This window comes from Eublepharis macularius, chromosome 13 (genome assembly GCF_028583425.1).
Source record: "Eublepharis macularius isolate TG4126 chromosome 13, MPM_Emac_v1.0, whole genome shotgun sequence".
Classification (NCBI taxonomy): domain Eukaryota; kingdom Metazoa; phylum Chordata; class Lepidosauria; order Squamata; family Eublepharidae; genus Eublepharis; species Eublepharis macularius.
The window spans coordinates 58293907-58320419 of record NC_072802.1 but is presented as its reverse complement, the minus strand read 5'-3'; the positions used below and the strand labels follow the sequence as shown (position 1 = coordinate 58320419).

At 42.4% G+C, this 26513-nt stretch overlaps 1 protein-coding gene across 1 annotated transcript in view; it reads left to right on the top strand.

The window, feature by feature from the left end:
* PPIL2 (peptidylprolyl isomerase like 2) overlaps positions 1-26513 on the top strand; it is a 116728-nt gene that overhangs the window by 83055 nt on the left and 7160 nt on the right. The window contains exons 15-18 of the mRNA XM_054996806.1: positions 8131-8248; positions 8852-8908; positions 25624-25696; positions 25846-25908. Coding sequence (XP_054852781.1) covers positions 8131-8248; positions 8852-8908; positions 25624-25696; positions 25846-25908 — 311 coding nt within the window. The remainder of the gene's footprint in view (positions 1-8130; positions 8249-8851; positions 8909-25623; positions 25697-25845; positions 25909-26513) is intronic.

Genomic DNA, 26513 nt, shown 5'->3' with positions numbered 1-26513 from the left:
TATAACTTTAAAATTTTGTTGGTCTTCAAGGTGCTACTGGAGTCAAATCTTGCTGTTCTACTGCAGACCAACTCAGCTGCCATCTGAAACTCTCAAGAGGAGGTAATGGGGGCTCATGGAGCCAGGCAATGATGTTGGGGTTGAATCCAGGTGGTGTGGAGTGGGGGGAGCAGTGCAAAGTCTTGGATGGAGGACAAGGGGTCTGTCATCAGCCCTGTCAGAGCAGTGGAGTAGTTAAAAGTGTTGGACTAAGGACTTTTCCCTGCTGGGTGTTTTCATTGGTTCTGGCCCTGTACAGCTTTGATTCATTGGTTCCTACACTTTTGCACCGTGAAAGGCTGCATCTGCTGCAGAATCTGTTTTCCCTAGATTTTCTGTGGCTTTTCTCTGTGCATATACCCTGATTTTTTTTTTACAACGAAGTGAAAAGACAGCTTTTTTGAAGTGCAGAATGTTTTCTTTGATGTAAACGCTGGTTCTGCTTTTCACCCTTCCCTTTATCCCCCTTTGTCCTGATTGGTTGAACAGCAATGTGTAACCACATCCTTTCCCCTCTTTCTTCCCCCACCACGTTCAACCCTCATCCTTAAAAAAAAATAAAATGTTGTCACTGTTCAATATGTGTCACTTGTGCACACTGACCTCGACAGTATGAAGTAAATTGTCTTCTCACCAACAAAAGCTATTTAGGCTGACATTTTGTACAGGAATGTTTCCTGTATTTTTTAGTCCATTTTTCATCATTTTTTAAAAAACAACATTGCAATGTTGCAACACTGTTTTTTTTTTTAAAAAATATATTCCATATTTTAAAGTTTCCCCCTAAAATGCCTCAACCAATCAACACAGAGACATTTTGTTAAATTTGGAGCTCAAATAACACCATCCAACGCTGAGGTCATCTTACTCCAGAAAGCCTGGAACAGAAACAAGGCATTTTTCTAAGTGCAAAAATAAAAACCAGACACCACTTTGGTTCGACTCCCTCAACCGTGGAATTACAGAAGTCCAAAGTGGATCCTATCCTTCTGGGCCAAATACCCAGAAAACCTGCTGTAAGTGAGCATGCAGAAAAACCCTAGGGCCGATTCCAGACGGCCCTCCCCATCCCGAAACGTCGCACGTCGTCGCACGGAAAACGCGAAATATCGCGTTTTCTCACGCGAGTTTTGCGCGACGCCGCATTTTCCGTGCGTTTTCCGTGCGTTTTCCGTGCGACGTTTCGGGATGGGGAGGGCCGTCTGGAATCGGCCTAGGTCTGGGAAGACCTACATTCAAATTAACATTGAAGACCAAGCTACCTGTTACGATTTCTAATAAGACCCAACGTGACTTGCTTTTCCTGCAGCTGTAAAGCAGCAGCTGTATGGAATAGCATTTTAAACATCTGCAGGGGCCTAATTCAGTTTGAGACTGTAGCATGGGAAATGGGAGGAACTCCTGCCTTCCTTGAACCATTTTCCTGAGCCAAAACAGCCCCAAAGGGGAGTTATTTGCCCAGTCCTTGGAAGGATGGGATAAAAGTAAGATAGATAGAATGAGGCGGCTGGTGGGCTTTCCAGCAATGGAATGACTTCTCCAGGAGTATATGCAAATATACCCCAGTAACAATGCTAGTGTGAACATGGCAAGTGCAGAATATGCAAAAGCTTAAGTCAGTATTTTCAAATACTTTATTAATTTCAAGGAATGGTGGGCAGACTTAAGGTGCATATGTTCTGCCGGTATGTTTAAGTATCCCTAGAGGATGAGCAAGGTTTGAGTCCTGTAGCACCTTAAAGACCAACAAGATTTTACAAGGAATAAACTTTCGAGAGTCACACTCCCTTAGTCAGATATGAAGCTTGACCCTAAAAAACGTATACTCTGGAAAATCTTGTTGATGTTGTTTAAGCTGCTCCTGGGCTTGAATCTTGCTCATCTTCTGCAGACCAGCACAGCTAAACAGGTGAAACTACCTCAAGGCAGAAAGCAGTAGTAGGAGTGGAGGCTTAATTCTCTCCCATTGGCTGTTGTTTTTCTCCAAACTGGATATCTCAGAGCCAAGCTACAAGTGACGCCTTACACAGGTTGGACATTTGTCAGCTTACCTCAAGTTTTGATGGGAAATGTAGGCGTCCTGGTTTTACAGCTTGGCTCTCCATTACAGCTGCAAGACCAGCCTACATTTCCCATCAAAACTTGAGGGAAGCTGACAAGTGTCCAATCTGTGTCAGGCGTCACTTGTAGCTTGGCTCTCAAACTGTTTTCTCTGTCCCCACAAAGGGACTGGGATGGGGGGTTTCCAGCTGAGCGTTTGCAAGCATAAATTATGCCCGGAACATTGTTGTGGAGAGGGAAGAGTTGGTTAGACCAGTTTGAAACACCAAAATGAAGAGTGGGGAAAAGGCGAAGCACCCTCTCTGCTGCCGCTTTTCCACCTGAAACCATTTCCTCAATGAAGCTGCTTTTCCTTTAACAAAGCAGCTGTTGGGACTTTCTTAGTAATTAAGTGGTTGGACTGCAGATCAGCACTCTGCTGGTTCAAATCCTGCTACTGCCATGAGCTCTGCGGGTGGCCTTGGGTAAGCCACTATTCTCAGCCCCAGCTCTCCAGCTGCATTGTGGAGATAATAATTACACTAACTTTGTTCAGTGCTTTGAGTGGGGCACTAATCTTTCTGGGAGAATGGTATATAAGTGCAGTTATTATTATCATTTGTATCTAATGTATAGATTAGCCTCCCTCCCCCAAAATGACAAGGAGAAGAAAAGCAAGCGGTTACCATCTATGAACAGGAGTCGTCCCACTTTGTTTACCCAGTTTTTGTATACTCCTCTTTCCCACCCTCAAAAAATGAGAGAAGAAAAAGCTTCTTTTTAAAATGGCAGTTCATTTAGGAATTGCAACTGTCATGAATAATATATTCCCACCTACTCCTTTGTTCAAATTATTACAGGTTTTGTTATTTTTAACATGCTTATGAGGCCCCGCTTTCTATCAAAATCTTTTTTTAAAAAAATTGTGGTGAGCGTTTAGCTCTCAAGAAAGAGCAAACCTTTTCCTGTGACAACACAGACAAATTGCTGTGGTTTGAAAATCAGTCTGGAGACCAGGTGTCACTTTTTTTCGTACCTCTGAAGCAGCAGGGGTCCAAAACGTTCTTTTCTACGCTACACTTATTCAAAACATACAACACTGAGGATTGTTAACTTATATGCTGGGAGCCCATGAGGAACTGAATTGCAGGACAAGGTGGTAAATGATTGGGAAACTCACATCCTTTCCCAACCACCTTTCCAAGATAGTTTAATCTCTTAGAACACAACTAGACCGCACAATGTCCCCTTGGACGAGCCAAGGATGCTGCAGCCATTTTACCTCCGAAGTTCTCCTGCTTTAAAAATGTGTATGTGTGTGGGGGGGAGGTGATCCTGTTTGGAGACCACATGCACATGCGTGTGCGTGCGAGATTGGGCAATGGTGCCTGGGAAGAGTGGTATTTGGGGAAAGGAACGGGCTCAGAGATATCATACAAGCCTGCTCGCTGAAGCTGCCTTTTCTCCCAGGAGAACTGATCTATGTAGTCTGGAGATGAATTGTAATTCTGGGAGAACTTCAGGTGGGCAACCCTATTGTGTGCCAAAGAAATGAATATTTTATTGTGCCTTCCTAAGGATACTTTCCGGGGCATAAACCCCGTTGTACAGCTATGAGCTTCCTTCCCTATCAAACTGGAACCCTAAGCCCTGTTGCGTAGATTTACCTGACTGGGATTCTGAGCAGACCTGCTTAAGACAGCACCGCAAATTTAGACATTGCTGCCCTCAACATACATAATATGCAGGCTGTTTCATGCTAATAGCTGGAACCAATACATTGAACTAATAAAAAAAATATTTTTGAACCTTTAGCTCTTCATTAGCTGCGTATATTTGGGTGGTTCGAATACACAATTTCTTCCTCGGATCTAAAGCTGCTGTTGGAATATGCAGATTTCTAAAGTGCTAGATTCAAGTGAGACACTGAAAATAACTATCTGCTGTGTAAAAACAAGTGTTAAATATTGGGGAGAAATATAGCATTTGACGTCAGGTTTTCTGGAATTATTTAGTTGGTGCTCCAACCGTTCTTCACACCGCTTCATGGCAAGACATGAATCGCTCGCCTCATGCAAAAATAACTATTCAGGTTTAATCTACACTGAACACCCAAAGCTGCCTTCTGACTATTTGTCTGTCATTTTCAGTATAGTTTACTCTGACAGATAGAAGCCCTCCAGCAGAAGTCTTTCACATCATCCTCCCCAGTCCTTTTAAGCAGAGATGCGGGGGATTTAAACCAGGAAACTTCCTTGTGCAAAACAGGCACTATATCACCGAGCCACGGCCACTGAAGTCTGGCTTTACTGTCGCTTTGAGAAAATAAATGTCTGGAAAACTGAGATACAAATAACGAGTAAATAAATAAGAAGGAATAAGGAGATGGGTGGGAGCTGCTGGGATTTTGCTACACTGCCCAGTGGCTGTTGAGTGTGCCTCCCCTTTCCCCTTTCTTCGGTGGCTTTTCGCCCTTTGCAAGTTGTCAGTGTCTCAAATTGCTTTGTAGCTCACGTGTGCCAGTAGCCTAGTCAAGGCAGCAGATGCTTTTGCAAGCAGCACTGTTGCCGGTGATACGGCAACTCCAGAGGGTTGGTCCGCCTGTTCTGCTCGGCCCATTCTGATGCATTTCTGGTGCTTGCTTTCTTTCTGATAATGATGCTAAAGGGAAATATGTTTCTCCCCCCCTCCCCCCAATGCTTTGTCAAACAAGATTATAGACTCGGCTGTATTACTATGGAAATGACTCATCTCAGCATTTTCTCTCCTGATTAGAAATAATCCTGGAGGAAAATGAAAATGTCACATCTGTCATAAATAATATGGAGATGACAGCCCAGCAAAGGAGCATGTGCTCAGAGACCCCGTTTTCTATCTGAAGTTGTTTGAGAGACTATTTGAATTTTGCAGAGCCCTGGGCTTCCACAAAGTGGAGAGCCAGTAAGGAATAGAGGCTAGAGTGTCACGCTAGGATCTGGGAAGCCCAGGTTCCAATCCTCACAACAAGCCACGATATGCACTGGGAGACCTCGGAAAGAAAGAAAGCACCAGAAATGTATCAGAATGGGCCGGGCAGAACAGGCAGACCAACCCTCTAGAGGTGCCGTATCACTGGCACTCTTTTCTACTGCTACAGACAGGCTAAAATGGCTACCCGTCTTGATTTATGAAGCACACCCTCTCAGCCTAATTTGCTTCATAAATCAAGATGGGTAGCCATTTTAGCCTGTCTGTAGCAGTAGAAAAGAGCAAGAGTCCAGTAGCACCTATAAGATGAAAAAAAATTGTGGTAGGGTATGAGCCTTTGTAAGTCACTTCAAGTGACTCTATATTGTCCTGTACTGCCCAGACTGTGTCTTGGTATCCTCGTGAGGGGCCCTCCTTATATAACCAGCCTTAATCAATGGTTGGGCGGATCCTGATGGCTGGCTTTTTCTACCTTTCACTTGAGCTATGCAATGCCCTACCCCCCTACCCCGGAGTTGAGAAAGGTCATGTCCCTGATGTTCTTTCAGACCGATTTAAAGGTCAACTTGTTCGAGAGGATCTTTGGTTTTGATTGAGGAGCTGCTAGGTATTGTTGGGATACCATATATGTTGGCAGTGCTTGGAAAGGTGGCTTCCCACATGTGGCGGAGAATGCCGTCAAGTCATAGCTGACCTATGGCAACCCCTGGTAGGGTTTTCATGGTAGGAGACTAACATAGGTGGTTTGCCGTTTCCTACCTTTGCAACCCTGTTTTTGGTTGGAGGTTTTCTATCCAATTACTAACCAAGGCCAACACTGCTTAGCTTCCAAGATCTGACTAGATCAGGCTTGCCTGGGCTATCCAAGTCAGGCCAACTTCCCACATATATATAATAAATCATTTTAAAGGTTTCTGATTTTTATGTTTTTACACACCTTGATGACCAGATACAGTCAAAAGATGGTTTAATTTTTTTTTCTAAAATAATAATTGTCAATTTCTTCTCTGTATTAAAAAAAAACCACAACATAAAATCTAAATGAAATGTCTGCACTAGAACCCTTGTCTCTGACAAGCTGTCTTTCTCTGTGTCATGGCTGTCACCACATCTTCTGGCAGTGAATGTCATAAGCCGATTGTGTGTTGTGTGAAGTGCTTTCTTTTTTGTCCGTTCTGAATCTACTGCCCGTGAATTTAATTGGATGACCTCCTCCCCGCAAGTTCTAACGGAGAGGAAGAAGGGAAATGCTGTGTTTTAACTTTTGCTACATCATGTATAATGGCATAAATCTATATAATCCTTCCCAGCCTGGAGGGATGGGAAATATATATATATATATATAATTATTTTCTCTCATACTTTCTCTCCCCTCCCCCTGGAACTTTTGTTATATATTCATCCACGCTGTGCCTCTCAGTTTAAAATATTAAGGTTCAAGCAAGAAGACAGTAAAACAGATGGAGTTTTGGGCTGTTGGTGACCGATTTAGGGGAGTTGATGGCATGACACCCTGACCTAGGCCTCTTCTTTTTCACTGTCCGCTCAGAGCACATAGGCTAAGGGTAGGAGAGGAGAGGTTTGCTCCCACTGGGTTGTCTCAGGCGAGTGGTGGGAGCTGGTTTTATTTTAGTTAATTTACTTATATTCCCTCTGCCGTGGGGACTGGGTGTGACTTATAGCAGTTTCCCCACCACCACCACCACCACCACCACCACCAATGTACATCTTATCCCTAAAGGGCTCACAATCTGAATAACTGCACATAATTTTATAATAATTTGACTGTTGTATGAATCTGAGTCCCAGAGCTCAGTCCCAGGCATGGTGGCAGTGGTGGCTTTGGTGCTGTGCCTGGATAGATCTTCACAGGGCTTTTTTTCTGGGAAAAGAGGTGGTGGAACTCAGAACTGCACAATGACGTCACTTTGGGTCAGCTAGAACAAGGGGGGAGTTTTTTAAAGTTTAAATTACCCTCAGCGAAAATGGTCACATGGCCGGTGGCCCCACCCCCTGATCTCCAGACAGAGGGGAGTTTAGATTGCCCTCTGAGCCACGGTGAGGAGGGCGATCTAAACTCCCCTCTCTCTGGAGATCAGGGGGCAGGGCCACCGGCCATGTGACCATTTTCAAGAGGTGCCGGAACTCCTTTCCACCGTGTTCCAGCTGAAAAAAAGCCCTGGATCTTCCTGAAGTTTGTTGATGGCATGAGCTCTTTCACCTAGGCTTGAACATATGAATATAAAAAGCTTCTGAGCTGTTAGTTTATCTACCCGGTACTGCCTGCTGAGACTGGTAACAGTTCTCCAGAGTCTCAGGCAGAAAAGGGTCTTTCCTAACTCCTGCTTCTCTTCTGCCCTTCCCTTCTGGGCACACAGGCCTTGAAGTCCCTCTCTACTATGATATTTATTTAGGTGACTTTGGGTCAGTCACTCAGCCTAACCTGCCTCACAAGGTTCTTGTGAGGATAAAGATCATTCATTTGAACCTCACTTTTCTCCCCAGTAGGGACTGGGAGAGCAATATCTGTTCCCCGGTGCTCCTTGGAGGAAGAACAGGCCAAAAATGGGATAAAGTTACCCCTGAAAAGTGGAGCTTCAAAGGGTTGTCCCACCTGGGCTTTCCCACGTTCTTTCTGCCCGAGGTTTTCTGACTTTCCCCACAGGTCTTTAAATAGCCCTGAGAAAGTGGAAGAGAGGCTAGTCCCCCTCAAGCTATTGGTTGGTTGGTCTGTTTTTCCCATTTGTATCCACCCCTTCCTTCAGGGAGCTCAGAAAAGCATCTGTTTGGGGTCTCTGTTAGGAGTGAATGGTGTGAGCCTGAGCTTCTCCTCTATTTCATTCACCTCAGGACACAGAAGCCTTTTTATTGTTCTTATTCTCAGTTGCATATTATTGATTGCCATCTTTATCATAAAGAAAACTGGGCTCTTTGCCAGAATCTGAGGCTGTTTTCACACTTAGAAATAACAGCTGTATGATTTCTAAGACTACAAAAGCCTGACAGTTCATGTAGTATAGAGGAGGGTGATGTGTTTGTGACTTGACTAAGCAGGCATTCATCCCCCCTTTTTTTTAATTCCAGGAGGAGAATCTTATTGGGGAAAGCCATTTAAAGATGATTTCAAGCCTAACCTGTCTCACACCGGACGTGGCGTTCTCAGCATGGCCAATTCTGGACCCAATAGTAACAAGTCTCAGTTGTAAGTAGTGACTTCTCCTCCACCTCCTCCTCCATGTTGCTTGGAACAATCCACACTTTTGGAAGATAGGCCCATCAGTGGCCGGAGGGCAGTTGACCCTCCCAAGGCCTAAAAGTGTATAACTGGGTGGGCTACTTGATATTCCACCCATGGTGTGTGAGCTCTACGTACAATGGGACATGGGGGAGAAGCTCTGCTTTGTGTACCTTGCATGTTGCAAATGGGACACATTGTTTTGAACCACTGTCTCCATGCTCATGTTTTTTAATGCACCCTCTGATCAAATCCGCACACTGCAGGGAAAAAAACTTGTTCGAAGCTCTGGGAGAGCTAGGTTCAAATCTTGGCCATGAAACTTGCTGAGTTACCCTCTTTCAACCTAGCAGGGATAGTGCAAAGATAAATTGGAGGGAGAGCCATGTATGTCTAAGCTCTTTGGAGGAAGAGTGAGATAAAAGTAAGCTAGACAGATAGGTGCTGTTCCTAAGGCTCACATCTGTGTTGTGTTGCATATCACCAGAGTACAGGTGAACTGGTCCTAAGCCAATCAGTTCTGTTCGGGCCATTCTAGTATGACCTGTCTTGTTTTTCTCCCCTCTCCAGCTTTATCACATTCCGCTCTTGCGCATACCTGGACAAGAAGCACACAATATTTGGAAGGTAAAGAGAACAACTTCATTAAATTAGACATGCCATTTCCTCATGCACTCTGATAGCTGATAACAGGGCCTGAGTATTTTACCAATCACATTTGAGTGAAAAATTTGGAAACTGCTTTCACTCTGATGGATAAGCTTGGGAGGCAAAAGTGAAATTTCCTCTCTGTATGTGCATTTATTTTTTCCTGCGTACATAGTATAGCATTTATTCCATCTTTCTCTCTCTTTTGCTACTTTCTTGGGAAAGATGTTTGGGATTTTTAAAAGTAAAGTATCTGGGGGGGGTGGTACTGGTAAACCAAAAATCGTTCTTTTTCAGTAATATTCTGCTTCTTGTGAAAATCTGTTTTTTTCTTCAGATCCACATACTTTTATTATAGGAAGAACGAAAACTTACTCTGGAAGTTGTTGTTTGATTAATTAATTAATTAATTTCAAAGATTTATACCTCTCCTTTCCAACTTTTAGGTCTTTAAGGCAGCTTATGAATATGTTTCCAGCAAAAACAAACAGAGAGAGGCACGGAATCAACCCAGCAACTATACGAATAACCGTGCCCAACTAACTAAAGTAATTATGTAGAATCCTCAAATTCAATTCAAAAGCACTTTTAAATATCATTCAAGAGTGTAATTCACAACAACAGTGTGTTCCATACATACATATGTTAATTTCATTCACATATTCAATAACTCCTTATATCCATACATATTATTGCACATGCCACTAGGAAAATTCAAAAGATGTAACTGCTGACGGGATCGCCAGCAAGAGGTGCCCGTTCCGGATTCCCCTTTCTCAAAGCAGTTACTCAATTACCAATTTGATTGATGTTAATTCTCATTAGTTAAATCCTCCAGTCAAAAGATTTTCACGTGCAAAGTGCAAAGCTATAATTCACTACGTGGCGTTAGCTAACGTTAGCTAACGCCACGTAGTGAATTATAGCTTTGCACTTTGCACGTGAAAATCTTTTGACTGGAGGATTTAACTAATGAGAATTAACATCAATCAAATTGGTAATTGAGTAACTGCTTTGAGAAAGGGGAATCCGGAACGGGCACCTCTTGCTGGCGATCCCGTCAGCAGTTACATCTTTTGAATTTTCCTAGTGGCATGTGCAATAATATGTATGGATATAAGGAGTTATTGAATATGTGAATGAAATTAACATATGTATGTATGGAACACACTGTTGTTGTGAATTACACTCTTGAATGATATTTAAAAGTGCTTTTGAATTGAATTTGAGGATTCTACATAATTACTTTAGTTAGTTGGGCACGGTTATTCGTATAGTTGCTATGAATATGTTTCAACAAAATTGCTTTCAGTTCCAGAAGAGGTGGGCTGACGTATATGGATTTTCCTCTCTAAAATGAACTAACATATTCCCTTGTGCTATACATGCTGCAGGGCAACACCAGGGTTCAATAATCCTTTGGCCATTGCCCTGCACTGACAGTACCCATTCAGCAAATGCTGGCAGAGCCCAGAGAAAACTGTTCTCAGAACTTTCTGCCCCTGACCCAGTTGGGAAGCAGAACATATAGCAGGGGTCCCCAACATTTTGAAGTCTCTGGACACCTTTGAAATTCTGGTACAGGGTGGTGGACACAGCTACAAAATGGCTACCCCAGGAGATGACGCCACACATAGAGAGGACTCCCAAGAGCAAGGAAGAAGAGGGGTAATTTTAAAAATACCCTGGGAAAGAGGAATGAAAAAGAATAAAAACAATACTGAAACAACATTGTATTAATTTGCACAGCCAATTGGATCTCCAGTGACCAATCGGAAGCCCTCCTGGGCAATAGTCCCACCCACTTCCTAAAAATACCACGAAAGGTGTGGGTGGGTGCCATGGTACCCAAAGGCATGACACCGGGGACTCTGACATATAGCAGTGTTTGGGTTGTGGCATCTTCTGCCAAACAGCCCTTCCCATGACCTGCTGTCTTGATCAACAGACCTTCTTTTATCAAACCCATTCAAGCAAAATTCTGGGAAAAAATTAATTCTGTGTGTTCATTGGTGTAATGATTTTAAGTGTGTTTGTGTGTCTTTAAATGCTTGGTGTGGTTCAGGTGAGGTGTAGGGGTGGAAGAGAGGGACAGGTGAGTGAGATGGTTGGTTGATGACTGAGAGTGTGGGCTGAGTGAACACAGTTTTTGGTTACTGAGGGAGAGAAAAGATTCAGTCAGGGCAAGAGAGGCGAGCTGTGTGCAGCCTTAGCGTGTTTAAGCAGTTCTGAGAGAAATATTGAGTCTGGTTTTAGCAGGCAAGCTGTGTGCAGCCTGAGTATTTTTAAGCAGTTCTGAGAGAAATATTGAGTCCGGGCAAGAGAGGCGAGCTGTGTGCAGCCTGAGAGGGTCCATGTATTTTTGAGAGAAAGGCGACCTGTGTGGAAGCCTGAACTGTGTGTGTCTCTGTGACTATATATTCATTCTGTTTGAAGCAGGCAAACTGTGTGTGAAGCCTGAGAGCAGATCTGTGTGACTGTGTCTATGAAAAGAAACTTTAAGAACCAATAACACTCTTTGAAACCATCAAGCTTAAGAAATAATATGAAACGGATACACTTCCTATAAAAATAAAAGTTTACTTAATTTTTTTATATCCCAGTGTAGCTGCCATTCCTCTATCCCATTCCTATCCTCAGGGCCACATAGTACTAAGAAGGAGCCTGACGCTTAGGAATGTTACCAAAAGGGAAAATTTAAATAAAATATCTTGGAATATAATTCCTGGTGGCAGCAATCTACCCAGAGGGTGTAAGAGAAAGATTAAAGGCAAAATCTATCAAAGAGAAAGAAAGGTGTCATAACAATTGGGGGGTTTTGCAAAATGCCTATATCAGACCACCTTGTTATGTTGCCAGAAAATTGGCTAAATCTTTAGACTGGAAGCTTGTACGGGTAGCTGTGGACCAGAATTAAAGTGATCCTTGGCCTTTAAATAGTCATATTTCTAGGAACTGTGTGTAAGATCCTATATCAAGATGCAGAGAGAAGGAAACTCTTGCATACAGGAAGTAAGGACTATGTGATTTTGCAATCCATTCAATGAAGTGATTTTGCAATCCGTTCAATGAAGTTGTGTTAATGTTTACAGTGGAGGAAGATGTCTCAGCAGTTACAAGCAGCAGTATACCGTCACTGCAGTTAAAAATAACTTTGTATACCATAGACTTCATGAGTCACAGTTTGGCAGGGGGTGGGGGAGAGAATACTTGTTAGGGATGGATGTGTAATTTTCACACCCATTACCAGTTCTTTGTTCTGCAAAGTTAAGGATTCCTCCCAAATCAGGAGTTGCTGTTGTAAGGAAAATCTCAAGGTGGGCCAGCAGAATGTTTTCAGACTATTTTCATCGTAAATTCATTTGAAACTAGTCTTCATTTTTTTATGTGATGAATACTTTATGTTCCAACTACTATTTTTTGTAGAACAATCCCTATTTTAAATCAGGCTCCTTATTTTGACTTTTTGGATATGTCTTGTGAAACTGTTTAGTGTTGGTTACTAAAGTTGTCATTCTTCTGTGTTTAGCTCCCTCCACAGTGTCAGACAGGCCAGCCAGCCAGCCTGCCATACCTGTGAATGTATATCTACTGGGGGGGGGGGATAGGTAGTAGTTTCTTCCTTCACTGTATCTTGGCTACGCTTTGCTTGGGCTGAGTGGTGTTAATCAGTGCAGCTGGAACATCTGGGAACCAGCCTTGGGAAACTACGCTCTGCATCTCTTTCACAACTTCCGCTGACTTCAACTGACTCTTGTTTGAACTGGAGGGAGGGGACCGGAGGGATAACCTCTCGAGGAAGACTTTGCTTTGGCATTCCAGGCAATTACTATGTACAAGTACACTTCTAGGGAGCAATACCTACTAAAGACCTTTAACTCATACAACTGTGTTTGATGAAGTGGAGAGTCTGAGGGAATCCCCTAGCCAGGCCTGACAACACAGAGCCTCTAGAAGTTAGATCTCAGGGTGAGGAATGGCTGTCTCCTTTCCCTTGCCAATGCATACATGTGTACAGGGCCAGTGCACCCATTGAGGCCAGGCAGGCATTGGCCTCAGGGCGCGGGGTGCCGGAGGAGGTGCGAGGGGGTGGGAGCGTGTGCCACAGAGCTGCAGCCTCCTAGCCCTCCTGTCCAGCGCTGCCACCACCGCCAGCACACACACCCGGCCGGGCGCAGCAGCTGTGGGCAGGCATCTGCGGCAGCACAAGACAACCGAGCGGGAGAGCCCGGAGGCCGCTCGTGCGCCGTCCCAGCTGCCCGCTGCAGTGATTGGGCCAGCGGCGCGTGCGCACCCATGATGACGTCACATGTGATGTCATCATGCAGGCCGGTGCAAGTGTGCGTGCGCAAGGGCGCCCGGCCCACTGGCCAGCTGCGAGTGCCGAAAACCCTGGCGCCGCTGCTACACGTGTACAGTACCATACAATTCTCAGCCAGGATACTGCAGCTGCTGTGCTGCGGGTTTTTTTTTTTTTTTTTTGAAAAATTTTTTATTGGGTTAGAGCATTATTATTTTTACATTACATTCAATTTTCCCCTAATTTTTCGTTTCTAACCCCCTCCCTTTCCCCCCCTTTTGTTGACTTCCAACAGCTTTCCCACCCTCTGTCCCTTTTCCCTTACTTCTATAAAATTCATCTGTCTAAAACAAATATACATTCTCCATTATATTAAGCAGTACATCTTTAACTCCTTTACTTATTATACACCCAAACCGTACGTCTTTAGATAACCAATTTATCCCATTTTCCAGTTTTGAATATTTCTATATATCATAAACCTATACATCGTGAACCATAAAAATTTCCCACATTTAAATCAAACAATTTGATTTATTCTCTATATATTACTCATTTCATCTTTTTATGGTAATTCTATCTAACTTATCACCTAATCAATCAATTTAACTCTTCTATGCATTCAGTTTGGTGCATATAAATCTTATCAGAGAAAGAAAATATTGTTAATTACTCAATCCTCATGTTTAAACCTTATCATTAATTATTCTCTATCAGTATTCTATCACTTAATCTTTACATATCTATATATATCTCGATCAATTAATCTAACTGCTTATAAATTCACATTTCTCTTCCTCCCCCGGTAAAGTCACCCCTCTCTTTTATACTTTTATTATACTTCAGTAGTTCTCAAACTGCCACAGTTTTCCTCCCACCTCCCATTTCTTCTCCAGATATTGTTTCAGCTTCTCCCAGTCTGTGTTAAACTGCCCTGAGTCCAGATCTCTCAGTTTTCTTGTCATCTTGTCCATTTCAGCCATGTACAGCAATTTGTAGATCCAATCTTCAATAGTTGGCACTTCTTGTACTTTCCATTTCTGCGCATACAAAAGTCTAGCTGCTGCAGTCATATAAAATATCATCGTCCTATGATGGGCTGGAATTCCCTCCATTCCCAAGTTTAGCAGCAGGAGTTCTGGGTTCTTATTTATTTGAAACTGTAAAATTTCACTCATTTCTCTTATTATTTCCCCCCAGAACTGCCTAGCTACCTCACACGACCACCACATATGATAGAGGGAGCCCTCATGTTTCTTACATTTCCAGCATTTGTTAGAAGTATTCAAATTCCCTAGCGCAATCTTCTTTGGTGTCATGTACCAACGATAGATCATTTTGAAAATGTTCTCTTTAATATTAATACATGTCGTTGTCTTCATTGTAGTTTTCCACAAGTATTCCCATGCCTCCATTGTTATTTCTTTATTAAAGTTTATAGCCCATTTCACCATCTGTGTTTTAACTATCTCATCCTCAGTATACCATTTCAACAGTACTTGGTATACCTTGGATATTCTTTTCTTGTCTTCTTTAAGAAGGGTCTGCTCTAGTTCCGAGTTCTCTGTTCGTATGCCCCCTTTTGCAAAGTCCGAGTTGTATAAGTCTCTAATCTGTCTATACTGGAACCAATCATAGTTAGGTGATAGTTCCTCTTGCGTCTTTATTCTAAGTTTAGATACTTCAATCTTAGTTATTTCTTTGTACGTTAAACATTGTTGTTCATTATCCACAGCTCTCGGATCTATCACCTCATATGGAACCACCCACAAGGGGGTTCCTTCTTGTAAGTAAGTTCTGTACTTCTTCCAGATTGTATATAGACTTCTCCTTACAAAATGATGCAGGAACATCGAGTTGACCTTTACTTTGTCATGCCATAGGTATGCGTGCCATCCAAAAAATTTTTTATATCCCTCTAGGGCTAATAGTTTCTTATTCTTTAATATCATCCAGTCTTTTAGCCAAACTAGGCAGATTGCATCATGGTAAAGTCTCAGATTGGGCAGTTGCATTCCGCCTCTCTCCTTTGCATCTTGTAGAACTTTTACTTTCACTCGAGGCTTCTTGCCTGCCCAAACAAAATCTGATATTTTCCTCTGCCATTTTTCAAATTGTTTAGAGTCTCTGATGATTGGTATTGTCTGTAACAAAAACATTACTCTTGGTAACACATTCATCTTAACTGCTGCAATCCTGCCCAACCATGACAAATTCAGTCTATTCCACTTGATCAAGTCTCTCTCTATCTGAGTCCATAATTTTTCATAATTATTCTTGAACAAATCTATATTTTTTGCAGTCAGCTCAACTCCCAAATATTTCACTTTACTAGTTACTTCACAGTCCGTTGTTTCCATTAACAATTGTTGTTTCTGCTTAGTCATGTTTTTACATAGTATCTTTGACTTCTTTTTGTTAATGAAGAAACCTGCCAAGTCACCAAACTCCTTGATCTTATCTATCACTTTTGGCATGTTCTCCAATGGATCTTCTACAATTAACATTATGTCATCTGCAAATGCTCTAACCTTGTATGAATAATCCTTTATTTTTATTCCTCGTATTTCCTCATCTTGTCGTATTTGTATCATCAGAATCTCCAATACTAAAATGAACAACAATGGAGATAACGGGCAACCTTGTCTTGTTCCTTTACTAATCGTCAATTTCTTGGTCAGTTCATCATTCACTACAATTGCTGCAGTCTGGTCTCTATAAATTTCTTTAATTGCTCTGATGAATCTTTCTCCCAGTTGTAGCTTTTCCATGGTGGCAAACAAAAAGTCCCAGTTTAAATTGTCAAACGCTTTTTCAGCGTCTACAAAGAAGAAACCAACCTCTTTATCACAACGCTTGTCGTAGTATTCAATAGCATTGATCACTGTCCTTAAATTGTCTCTTATTTGTCTGTCCGGCAAAAAGCCTGCTTGTTCTTCCTCTATGACTTCCGAGAGCCACCCCTTCAGTCTCTCCGCCAATATCTTCGCAAAAATTTTATAATCATTGTTAAGTAATGATATAGGCCTGTAATTTTTCACGTTAGTCAGATCTTGGCCCTCTTTTGGGATCAATGATATATTCGCTTCGCTCCAAGTGTCTGGAATTCTTTGATCCCTGAAAACTCCGTTCATCACCTCTTTTAGGAATGGTGCCAGTTCGTTGGCCATTGTCTTATAAAATTTAGCCGTAAGTCCATCTGGCCCTGGCGCCTTTCCTAGATTTGCGGATTGTATTGCCTTACTTATTTCTTCATCAGTTACTTCACTGTTCAACTTGTTTCTCCAAGCTTCCGAAATCTCTGGAAGTTTAGTTTTCTCCAAATATGATGCTATTGATTCTTTGGTTACTTCTTTTTTATTATACAGCTTAGCATAGAATTTATAAAAGGCTCTACTAATGGTGGTCTGCTCCAGGTACGTTTTATTTTCTTCACAGATTTTATTTATTATTTTCTTTTCCCTTTTCTTCTTCAATTGCCATGCCAAATATTTCCCAGGTTTATTAGCACCCTCAAAAGCTTTTTGATTCAGTCTTTTAAGGTTCCACTCCAATTCTTTATTACTCATTGCTGTTAACTGTTCTTGAAGAATTTTGATTTCCTGATGTATTTTCTTTTTCCCTGGTCTCTTTTTTAACTGTGCTTCTTTGGCCTTTATTTTCTCCTCAATCTCTTGTCTTTTCTCCTCTTTCTTTTTCCTTGCTCTGCCATTTAAGTCCATTAGTATGCCCCTTACAACCGCCTTGTACGCATCCCAAACTTTACTGGTTGGTACTTCTTTATTCACGTTGTATTGTATAAAAAACTTAGTCTCTCTTCTCAATGTTTCCATATTCTCACTTTCCTGTAACAAGTCCTCATTTATTCTCCAGGCTTTCCTTTTTCTCCTTTTTCCAAATTTCCACATAATTGGGTTGTGATCTGAGCCTACCATCGGCATTATTTCTACCTCCTTAGTCCATAACGCTAAGTCCTTTGAGGCCCAGATCATATCAATTCTTGATAATGTAAGATGCCTTGCAGAATAAAAAGTAAACTGTCTGGTTTTAGGATATTCTCTCCTCCATACGTCTTCGAGAGTCTCTTGTTGAATCAACTCAAAAAAAAGCTTTGGCAATAGTCCTCTTTTCTTTTGTGCTTTTGTAGTCTTTTTGTCTAATTCCAAATCTGTCACTCCATTGAAATCTCCAGCAAGAATTATCTGGTCATATACAAGATCGTCTAGGTGCTTCCTTAAGTCCTCAAAGAAGCTTTCCTTTGCACCGTTAGGTGCATAAAGTCCGACTACCAACACTCTCTTTAAGTTCCAATTACATTCCACTGCTACAAATCTAGCTTCCACATCTCTCATAACAAGTTTTGGCTGCAGCTCCTCTTTTATATACAACACCACTCCTCTTTTTTTCTTGTTGGAAGCCGCTACAAATTCTTTGCCCAATTTTCCAGATTTTAAATATTTTACATCCTGTTTTCTAATATGGGTCTCCTGCAAACAAACAATATCACATTTTTGTTTTAATAACCAATGAAAAATATTTTTTCTCTTATTCGGTGAGTTTAGTCCATTTACATTCCAAGATAATACTTTACACTCCATATTCATGGTTTTGTTGGTAAGTCTTTTTCATTGTCCTTGATAAATCTCTCCATCTCCCGCTCAGATCTGATGCGTTTTTTTGCCCCTCCAAACTCAAAGGACACTCCTTCCGGTAACTCCCATCTGTATCTGATATTCATGTCCTTCAAAGTCTGAATTAGCACTCTATATTTTTTCCTGTCCAATAACACTGATCTGGGCAGTTCCTTCATTATAATAATCGTCTTGCCATCAATCTCCAATGGATCTTGAAATTGTTTTGTCACAATCCTCTCTTTCATATTTCTAGTTGTAAACTGCACGATCACATCCCTTGGTAGTTTCCTCTGGGTTGCAATTCTCGAGTTCACACGATACGCCACATCTAGGATAGCCACAATTTCCTCCTCCTCCTTCCCCAGGTAATCAGCCAACACCTCAGTCATCTGTTCTTGCGCTGACTTCCCTTCCACTTCTGGCAGACCACGAAAACGAAGCTGCTTCTCCATGTGTTTAGTTTCTGCAACTGACATCCTCCCCTTCACCAGCCTCATCTCTGTTTGTTGCGTGTCTATTAAATTCTCCATCGCGTCTTCTACTGTTTTAACTCTCTGCTGCGTTCCTTGTAATTCACTGCTAATCGTTTCCACGCCTTTTTTCACTTCTGACAGCTCCGACTTTACTGTCTGTGTAACTTCCTTGACCTCTTTAATAAGCTCCAATTTCGTGTCCTTAAGTTCTTTCATCATGTCTATAAGTTTTTTGTCCAAATTTTCTATTGCCGATTGCCACTCTTTTTTCGACATCGTGGGGCTTGCTTTAGCTCGCTCCCACGAATCTGCTCTCTTCCTCAGCTCCGTGGCGTATAATTAAACGTTTTCCTTTTTTTTTTTAAATGTCCCAATCTTTGCCAAAATTAATTTTTTATATCCAAAATGTCGGGCGTCTTTTCTCTATGGTTTCTCTATGTTATTGTAATCCAAGATGGCCTACTTCCTCTTCCGCTGAAGCCACGACCCTTCCACTTTCAAAGATGGCGATTCCCCACTTCCTGTCCTTTGGCAAGGGCCGCTTCCCTCCAGCCACTCTATTGTTGTTACGCACTTCCTGTCTCCCGTCTTCCCACAGCAGGTCTCGCGATGGTGTCTTTTTCCCACAGCTCCAAAACCACAGGTATTCAAAACAATAGTCCGATTTTTGTAATAACTTCTTTAAACTTAGTCTCTTTTAAAATACAACTCCTGCCGAGTCTTCACCTCCTTTTCACTAGTCTGTTGCAGTTTAAAAATCTACTTTCTTTCCTCTCTGTTTTTGTCAATCTGTCCCGTTTCAAGAGATAGCGATCTTTACCTTCTCTTCAACTTTCTCGGGTTGTAATCGCTGTTTCGATCTTAAATTCTCCTCTCGACTTCCCTCCCCGATCGAAGCTTGGGTATGTAGGTCTTATGCCAGCCGAATTGGCCCCAAAATTGCCGCAGAGATTATAGCCGACCCGTCGCAAGGTGGGACCTCAAGGATCGGGGGGGAGACTCCTTGTGTAGAGCCCCCCCTCGTCCGAGATCTAGCTCACCCTAGGGTCTTGAGCGTTCTTTGCCTGCTCCCCGCCTGAGAGCAGTCGGCCGCGGGTTATTTTCACCCCTCCGGCCGGTTAAAACGGCAATCCGGTCAGCTCCACAAATGGAGCTGCGTTAGACCTCCATGAATCCCAAACCGGAAGTCGCTGTGCTGCGGGTTTTTAATATGCAGCCAGACAAATGCTGAGAGACCCAGTGTGATGTAATGTCAGAGTAGGATCTGGGAGAGCCAGGTTCGAATCCCACCTCTACCATGGAAGCTTGCCAGCTGACTTTGGGCCAGTCACACACACTCAGACTAACCTACCTCACGGCGTTGTTGTGCGGATAACAGGAGGAGAGGAGAGCCATGTAAACTGCTTTGGATACCCATGAGGGAGAAAGGTGGGGTATATATGAAGTAAATATATAAATAAAAGGAGGGAACAGTGAAGTACATGTAAATACAGTTATGTACTGTTAAACTAAGCTAGATTTACAAAGATATCAACAATTGAATCAGCTGATGGGAGAGTTTCAGGCATCCTCAGTTCAGTACCAGCAAGGGTGGCACTGGGAGATAAGTCCTTTAGCGCACTCTCGATTTTTGAATTGCATTTTGAGCATGAGATGAAAAAATGCAAAAGCTTTCTAGCCTAACCTTTATATTTATTAGCTATGTCATAGGAGTCGTAGAACCTTCTGTGATATGTAACCGTAAAGAGGGATTAGAGGCTCTGACCGTGATGTTTGACAGGAGAATTGCAGTGTTTCAAGCATTTCCCTGTTGTGGCCGATGAAATGTTTGAGCGTGTGCTTCCTTAATGGCTTTATTCTGCCACGGGAATAGCCAAGTCCAGGGCTTTTTTTCAGCTGGAACACGGGGGAACGGAGTTCCGGAACCTCTTGAAAATGGTCACATGGCTGGTGGCCCCGCCCCCTGATCTCCAGACAGAGGGGAGTTGAGATGGCCCTCCGCGCCGCCGAGCGGCGCGGAGGGCCATCTCAACTCCCCTCTGTCTGGAGATCAGGGGGCGGGGCCACCAGCCATGTGACCATTTTCTCTGAGGGCAACCCACTGAGTTCCACCACCTCTTTTCCCAGAAAAAAAGCCCTGGCCAAGTCTGACCACTTCCTCTGATGGAAGGAGCCTTTTCATTGGAGGAGGAGCCTCTTCCATCCGAGGAAGGTTTCAGACTTAGAGTGGGGAGGATACAAGCCAATCTCTTGCTAATGTGAGAGGTGTTGGATTTTATGCTTCAGTGCTGATCAGTCCCATTCACTCTGACCAACTGCAAGAAATTCAGGCAGACGCTTTTGTCACGTAGCTACTTCTGTCTAAAAGAATAGCCTTATCCCAAACAAATCTTCCTATCGATGTCTTCACTGGAGGGCCCTGTCTGGATTGCATCAGAGATTAGGATGGTGACATCAAGAGAGCAGGGCCTCTTCTGCAGTGGCACCTCAGTTCTGAAACTCTTCCTAGGCATGTTTGGCTGGTGCTGTCCTTTAGGCTTCCAGCTAAGTTTTTCTCCCCCTTTTTTCTGAGTTAATAGGAGCAATTAATTTGTTTTTCTCTGCCGTCTTCCTCTAATAGTTTTTGTATGTTCTTAATCTGCTCTGTTGGATTTCTTGCATTGGCGTTATCTTACGTTATTTCAAACTGTAGTTATAAGTCAGTCAGGAGACGAAATAGAAGAAAGGCAGGATATAATATTTAAATAAATGTGATTCTTCTCAAAGTGGGAATTGAGTCTCACTGTAAAGGTGCAGACAGCTGCTATTGTGGGAGCTCTTCTGGACTTCTCTGAGTAGAAAATAATTATTTTGCTTATGCAAAAGATTTTTTTTTAACCTCACTTTCCCACCATCTATGACTCTCAAAGCAGCTTACAGAAGCCCCGTCAATATATGACAAATTAGCAAAGCACACTGCGCTGGTGGATGTTTGTGTCCTTTGCCTAGTCTTCAAGGTCTTCTAGCTGCCTCTGCTCTGGTTGCTGTCCTTCGTTAAGGGTGATGAGTAAAAATAACCCCCTATAAAATTAGTTTACCAAGCCTACATTCAGTATGAAATATGCATCAGGTGACGAACACAGGTACATGCAGTTTCCTGTATGGGTGGTGTGTTTACATGCAGGAGCTGTAGCTCAGCGGCCATAGAGAAGGGGACATTGCTAAGTAGTTTGTATGCAGAAGGTCCCTGGTTCAGTCCCCAACATGCCTAGTCAAGGACCTCTCAAGTAGCAGGTGGTAGAAAAGATCTTTCTGTGCACGAGGACGTAGAGCCCCACTGCCAATCAGGTTAGACAGTACTGAATAAGATGGACCAATGGTCTGACTCGATATAAGGCACACGCACACGTGGAAGCCATACCTAACCTTTAGTTCACAGACAAGCTTGATAATAACCTTAAAAAGTGGCTCTTCCAAGAGTACTAGATCCTCTGTCTGAAGAAGGAGCTTTGACTCTCGAAAGCTCATACCCTGGAAATTTTGTTGGTCTTTAAGGTGCTACCGGTCTTAAATCTTGCTGTTCTACTGCAAACCAAGATGGCTACCCACCTGAAAGTAGATCCCTTACCTAAATCGAAATGTTAGAACTATTTTTCTGCTAGACACAAATTTGTGGAGCAGATGTCTGGGGTTTTTTTTTCCTCAAGCAACAACAAATTTTCTTTCCTTCCTTATACTATGTGTGTGTTTTTGTTTCTCCCCTAGAGCATTCCAGAAATAATTTTTGCATTGTCTTCTGAGCAGGAAACTCGTTACTTTTGGGCTGCTGCCAGCACAATATGGCAGAAGGTTTAATTGATATAATTTAGAAAGAGGGAAAACACACACACAAGTGAAAAGGGAACGTCAAGACACAGATGTCAGCAGAGCCGACAACTTGCATTAAACATAGAAATAAATTTAGAATCTCTTTTATAAGTCCTCACGTAGGACATGTTTCCTTCTGGCAATAAGAACTTGGTAATTCCAAGAGGAAGAACCAACTACATATTATGCAATAACTTTTTGTTAAAAAAAGAAAAGTCACTTTGGAGTTCTGCTTTTGGGGCAGGGGAGAACCGTTTGGGAGAGGGAATGAAATATTACCTTGGAATATTGGTCCAGTTGGCGTAACCGGAAGGTCTGCCCTTTGTTTCTCTGTCTCATTGCTTCATTTAGATTTTTCTTTAGGAGGTGATTTGATTCCAATATGGATGAGAACCTTTGGATCACGTCTCTCATTGTTTCTTTGGTTCCCAGCAAGAGGGAGATAAACAATGAGTGACAGCAGGCAGGAAAGGATAAAGCCACCCCACCCCCACCCCGCTGCCTGTGTTTTTGAACTTGGCAGCATCCCTAGTTTTAACAATGGTTTTTATACCTTTAAGTTATCTAAATGCATCTCCAGATAATGTTGGGGGTGGGGGAGCGGAGTGGATGGAGAACTATTTGTTAGCGCTTCCTAATGCCTGTTTTTCTGGGTGCTTTGAATGATTCATCACCTCCACCATCCAAAAAAGACAACACAGTTAGTTGTTCATTTTTTTTTTGTTTAATTTTTTTGTGCGCCTTTCTCTGCAAAACTGCAGGCTCAGAGCAGTTTACAAATAAATATACTAGAAATGATAAACTCCCCACTTTAAATCAGTACAAAACTCAAGCCAGTAATCGTAATATCTCAGACAGCCGTACCTTTTCCATGACTGTCTTCAGCCAGCATCATCAATGCAATATAATACCTCCTCTGGCTTCATCCAGAGGTCCTCAAAAAGAGCACTAGCTTACGAAACTGGGACAAGAATGGAATGGATCTAGCACCCTGTGTTAGCCCTTTCCAATGCACTGGGGCTATCACTGAAAAGGCTCTGGAATGGGCTGCCCCCATTCAAATCTCCCTGTAAGAAGGTGCGGAAAGAAGGAGTTGGCCTGATGAACACAGAGCGGATATTCACACTCATATGGGGAGAGGTAGTTCTTCGGGTATGTGGTTACCAAGCCATGAAAGGCTTTGAAAATTAGACACAGCACCGTAAATTAAGCCCAGGAGCATCTTGGCAGCAACATAATTTCTCCAAGACAGTTGTGATATGACAAAAATAATGCGGTAAGCAAACGATCTGTGTGGTTTTGAACTAATTGAAGTTTCTGGGTTGTCTTTCAGGGCAATCCCACGTAAAGTGCATTGCAGCAATCTAGCTTTAAGGCTACAGTAGCATAGATCAGTGTTACCACATTGTCTGAGTTCAAGAGTGGAGCCATTTTGGGCACTAGATGTAAGTGGTGGAAGACACTCTTAGCAAAAACACCATTCTACTTCCCCATCAGGTCCAAAAGTACTCCCAGGCACTCACTTCACACTTTCTGCCGGTTGCCTCATTGCCTCATCCAAGGTCAGCAGCATGACTCCCTCCAGATTTTCAAGAATTGTACCTCCATCTTATGTGATTTCAGCTTCAACTTATCCCCTTTTACAGGGCTTTTTTTCTGGGAAAAGAGGTGGTGGAACTCAAGACCGCACAATGACATCACTTTGGGTCAGCTGGAACAAGGGGGGAGTTTTTTAAAGTTTAAATTGCCCTAGGTAAAAATGGTCACATGGCCGGTGGCCCCGCCCCCCTGATCTCCAGACAGAGGGGAGTTTAGGGCAATTTAAACTCCCCTCTGTCTGAAGATAAGGGGGCGGGGCCACCAGCCATGTGACCATTTTAAGAGGTGCCGGAACTCTGTTCCACAGCGTTCCTGCTGAAAAAAAGCCCTGCCGTTTTAATTGCCTGACCGCGGCATCTAGGTAGCAGTCCAGAGCAGAGATTGCTGCCTCCAGAGTCTTAGCTAACGAAATACAGAGCTGGGTGTCATCAGCATATCAATGGCCTCTATCTCCCAAACTATGGATAATCTAATTTAATGGTTTAATATAAATATTAAACAAAGGTGACAGGGCCAAGCCCTGGGGCGCTGCCCATCAGTTTCCAAGGGGTCAGTTTGGCATCATCAGCAGTAACTCTTTGAGACTGTGCGACAAGAACTACTGGAACTAAATACCACACTCTTCACTTACTTCTAGGTTTCCAGATGACGCATCACAACAGCACAATCTATTAAATCAAAAGCAGCCATCTCATCCCACAAAATTAGCAGGGAAGCATTACCTTTGTCCATCTGCCGACAAAGACCATCTCCCAGGGCAACAAATGCCATTTCTGTCCCAAAGCAGGGCCCGGAAGCCAGATTGAAATGAGGGCAAGAGCAGATCATGCATCATCCAAAAGAATATTAGCAAGAGATGTATCGAATCCTAAGTGTGTTTGAAGGGCACTTGAAATTTTAGATTGCGTGTGTTAAGTGTAAGTTTCAGTCTTCAGCATTAGAAAGGGATTTGTCGCCACCAGCCTGAAGCTTCGTACTAAAACTGAGCTTCTGCTGTGAACTTTCCAAATTATATATGAATAGTCATAGAACAACTTGGTGCAAAGGCTTGCCCTGAACTGGTCCCCAGAGTTTTAATGAACATATTATTAATGATTTTTGCCATTTTACCCAGGCTTATGGAATGGTAAACCATGTGGAATTCAAACTGAAATTTTACCACACATCTTTTATTTAATCCATGGCCATTGTTCTCATCAGAATTTGGCATAAATCGCTGTCCGGTGTGACATTGAAGTGGGCTGTGACTCACGAAAGCTCATATCCTACCACAAATTTTGTTAGTCTTATAGGAGTGACTGGACTCTTGCTCGTTTCTACTGATGCAGAAAAACTGACTGTTTTAGCTCTCAGATTCTTAATATTTTATTAACATGATTGAATGAATTATTGCTGCATTATTTATTTATTTATTTATTTGACTTATAGTCCGCTCTCCCCACAATGCAGGCTCACAGCAGATTTTTGTGTATAGTTTTGTAACTATATTTGTATGCTAATTTTGTATAATGAAAAGTATAATTATGAAAAAACTTCGCTGCATACAAAGGTACCGGCATCATCTAAAGACAAGGATTTTTCCCTTTTAGTATCAACTAAAATTGATATGATTCATTGACTAAGATTTCTTTTAATCAGAGGACAGCTGAACTGTGAATATATCCGAATACCCCTATTTAACATCTCCTGCTTCTCCGTGATTGGTGATGGGTCCCCACTGTATACCATTAGTTCTTCAAACTAAACTTGTAGCTGTTGGCCTGAACAGACTGGGTGTTGCCTTTCACATGAGATTTGATTTAGTTTGCTCTTCCTTTCAGATTGTCTTTTCTTCTTTTATAGAGTGGTCGGTGGTTTTGAAACTCTGACAGCGATGGAGAATGTGGAGAGCGATCCGAAAACCGACCGTCCCAAGGTAGCATTGCCTGCAAAAAAGATTATTCCTGGGCAAAAGTAACATTTCCTAACATAGACTATATATCATGATAATTTATTTTTTAAAAAATACCAAACTTTAGGAGATAGTACTCAACCAGTGAATAAGATTTCCTTTTCTGTTCCCAGGAAGAAATACGAATCAATTCAACAACTGTCTTTGTTGATCCATATGAAGAAGCAGATGCTCAGGTGAGGATGGAGTCATTGGATGGCATGTAAATGTTGCTGTAATACTTAATACCATTAGACTTAGCCTCAATATCTTTAGCCACCTCCTCTTTGAGTATTTCTAAACTTGCAGAATTCACTATCATAGGAGGTGGAGATGACCACTAAATAGATGGCATTTAAAAAACGGTCGACAAATCCCCGGGGGACAGGTTTCTCAAGGGCTGTTAGATACGGAAACTCAATGGAATGCCTACGTTTAGAGGTACTATATCTCTGTGTTCTAGTTAATGGGAACATTCAGTGGGAGGGAATCCTCCATGTTGCTTGTAGCACCCAGAAGGCAACCAGTTGTCCATTACTGGAAGTAAAATGCCAGAATAGATGGTCCAAGAGTCCAGTCCGGCAGAGCTCTTCTTATAATACTCCCTTTTCTTTAATCCTCCAAGGACAATGGCCTGTTCACATTCCCTAAAACTGGTAGTTGGGAGAGCATGAGTTTAGCATTAACAGCTTTCCAGACTGCATTGTGTTGGGAGCTAATTAGGAACACTACCAAAGAAATTTGAAGTACTCCATGCTCCCTACTTTGTGATAAGCAGGAGCAGTCTTACTGATTCCGGGGT